This window comes from Orcinus orca, chromosome 1 (genome assembly GCF_937001465.1).
Source record: "Orcinus orca chromosome 1, mOrcOrc1.1, whole genome shotgun sequence".
NCBI classification, from domain to species: domain Eukaryota; kingdom Metazoa; phylum Chordata; class Mammalia; order Artiodactyla; family Delphinidae; genus Orcinus; species Orcinus orca.
In genome coordinates, this window is record NC_064559.1 from 183,700,353 (window position 1) to 183,703,274 (window position 2,922).

The 2,922-nt window shown below is 55.0% G+C and overlaps 1 protein-coding gene across 2 annotated transcripts; it reads left to right on the forward strand.

Annotated features, from left to right (window-relative positions):
* Positions 1 to 361: 361 nt before the first annotated feature.
* LSM10 (LSM10, U7 small nuclear RNA associated) lies at positions 362 to 2,922 on the forward strand. 2 transcript variants are annotated; one of them, XM_033422133.2, is made up of 2 exons: positions 362 to 566; positions 2,122 to 2,922. In XM_033422133.2, the coding sequence occupies exon 2, from the start codon at positions 2,146 to 2,148 to the stop codon at positions 2,515 to 2,517; it is 372 nt and encodes a 123-aa protein (XP_033278024.1). In that variant the 5' UTR covers positions 362 to 566; positions 2,122 to 2,145; the 3' UTR covers positions 2,518 to 2,922. The 2 variants fall into 2 exon arrangements, with proteins under 2 accessions (XP_033278024.1, XP_004266500.1); XM_004266452.4 differs by having other exon boundaries at positions 365 to 691.

Genomic DNA, 2,922 nt, shown 5'->3' on the forward strand with positions numbered 1-2,922 from the left:
TCATAGGCGACTCCCCCGCCTCCCCCGCCTCCCCCCGCCTCAGTAGATTTAAGGGTCGGGTCATCAGATCACGGAGCTTGTCTCCTTGGTCACCCCTACGACCAGAGCCTGGGAAAGTGTCCGACACACGGTGAAGGTTCAATGAATACAGCTGGCCCTCCGTATCCGCGAATGCGGAACCCTCCTATACGACGCCACTTCATAGAAGTGACTTGAGCATCCCTGGTTTCGGTATTCGCGGGGGTTCGGGAACTAACTGCCGAGGAGGGCCGACCGGATTCGCTGAACGGAAGAATGACTCCAAAATAGGAGAGAATCCAATGACGTAGGCCGCGGCTGCAGGAGCGCGAGTCACGCGCCCGCGAGGCCTTCTGGGGATTGTAGTTCAGGGCCCACCGCGGGGTCGCGGGCCCTGCGCGCAGCCGCGCTCTCGATGCTCCGGGAGGGCAGAGCGGCCCCTCGGTTGCCATGGCTTCTGAGTTCGGCCGCGGGAGAGGAGCAGCCCGGCTAGGCGCTCGCTAGTTTCGGCGGCGACGCGCAGCGGGACAGCGGAAGGAACGCGCGCGGTGGGTCCGGGAGCCAGGGGCGGAACGCTGGGGAACCAGGAGCCGCGGAGGCGGCGGGAGCGGGGCCAGCGTTTTCCTCCCGGTTGCTGAGCGTAGCTGCTCACCCAAGCCCACTCCCACGCTCTGTGAGTAAAGGGTGATCACCATCCCCCTTTTAGGGATTGGCTAACAGGCTTGAAGAAGCCAAGTGGCTTGCTCGAGGTCGCCCTCCTAGGAAGTGGCCGTCCTCAAGACCAGACCTGCCTCTTTGCAGTCACTGTGCTGCCCCAAACCCTTGCTTGGACACGTACTCCTGGTGAAGCCTGGGTGGGGTCGTTAGAGTCGGCCGGCCCAGCTCCTAGCCTCTCGTCAGTGGTATGGGTAGCTTGCCACACTTAATGCCACCCTGCACAGCCCTTTCGGTATCCTGAGTGAGGTCTTAAGGAAAGAAAAGAAAGTTCCACCAACTTGCACTCAGGGTCTGAAAATGGAGGATAGATACGACAAAGTTACATTAATACAGCATCAGGGCATAATCGAAAGCAAAGGAAAATACATTCAGTGTGGTGAGAGCTTGTTAGCCTCATTTAGCCTATGGTTCAATAGACGTGGAAACAGGTTCAGAGACATTAAGTAACTGTCTTACGTTTACAGAGTGTGGGTGGAGTGGGGAGTCGAACCTCCGTTTCTCTACCTTCAAAACATATGTGCTGTATATGCTACCATTTCTTGTTTTCAATCAATTATCTAAATTTCTGGTTACATGTTGGCAGCATCCTGTAGACCAGTCGTTCTCAGTGCGCCCCAGGCCAGTAACATCAGCATCAACTGAGAATATTTTAGAAATGCCCATTCTTGGGCCCCACCTCAGACCGACTGAGTCAGAAACTGAAAGGTGGGCCCAGCAATCTGTTTTAACACGTTCTCCAGGTGATTCTGATGCAGGCGATTGAGAACTGGTGGTTCACCTGGGGTCACGTTAAAATGCAGATTCTCTAAGTAGGTCTGGGGAAAGCCTGGAGATTCTGTATTTCTAACAAGTGCCTGGGTAGCAAGGGTGTAAACTACACTTGAGAGCAGTGGTTCTCAAACTCAGATGCACGTTAGAATTACCTGGGGAGCTTTTAAAAAATAGGATACCTGGGACCCACCCCTGACCAAATGAATCAGAACCTCTGGGGTGTGGCAGCCAGGTAAAAACACAGCGGATGATTCTAACATACAGTGAGGGTTCAGAACCACTGGTGTGGGGTTTAGAGCCAGGGAGAGATGGGTTTGAATCCCAGCACCTCCGCTTATCACCTGTGTGACCTTGGGCAAGTGACTTAACCTCTCCCGGCCATATTTTCCTCATTTATAAAGTGAGTATAAGTGATCCTTGGCTTGCAAGGTGTTGTGAGGATTCTATGAGGTGTGTACATGAAGCACCTAAGGGTGCTCCATAGACACAGAAATTGGGGAGGTGGGCAGACTTGGGAATGTCTGGGCTGGGGATTTCGTGCTAACACCTGGTGGAGGTGAGTTAGCACCTGCACCCGCTAGCCTGCCACAGCTCCCCTCTGTGTGCCCCTCCCAGAGCGAGCAGCCGCAGTGTGGAAGAATGGCAGTGAGCCACTCAGTGAAGGAGCGGACCATCTCCGAGAACAGCCTGATCATCCTGCTGCAGGGCCTCCAGGGCCAGGTCACCACCGTGGACCTGCGGGATGAGAGCATGGCCCGCGGACGCATAGACAACGTCGATGCTTTCATGAACATCCGCCTGGCCCAGGTCACCTACACGGACCGTTGGGGGCATCAGGTCGAGCTGGATGACCTGTTTGTGACAGGCCGCAATGTCCGTTACGTCCACATCCCCGATGATGTGAACATCACCGCGACCATTGAGCAGCAGCTGCAGGTCATCCATCGGGTGCGCAACTTCGGCGGCAAGGGGAAAGGCCGGCGGGAATTTCCCTCCAAGAGCTATAAGTGAGCCTGTCCCCTCAGCCAGCCCTGGTCCCCACTCAGGTTCCTCCAGAGTTCTACTGAGCCAAAGCCTGCTCTCCCTCCCCGCCCAGAACCTGGGAAGGGAGGAGGGCCAGTCCAGAAGGTGGTGTCTGACAGACATCACCTGTCACAGCTGCCTTTCACAGGGTCCCACTCCCAGACTCACCCTGGGACCCAGAATTCTAGTTATCTGTCTGTGGCCTTGGGGTAGATGACAGTCCCCCCTTTGGATCATTATTTATCTGAATCTCTGATTTACTGGTTTAGGGAATGTGTCAGATAGCTTTCAGCCCTCTCCCAGTGAAGATTGTTAAATGTGCTCGGCCTGAGCATCCCCACTTCTCTTGTAATTGCGGTTTTTTTCTCACAAAACTAAATGGGATGCAAACAA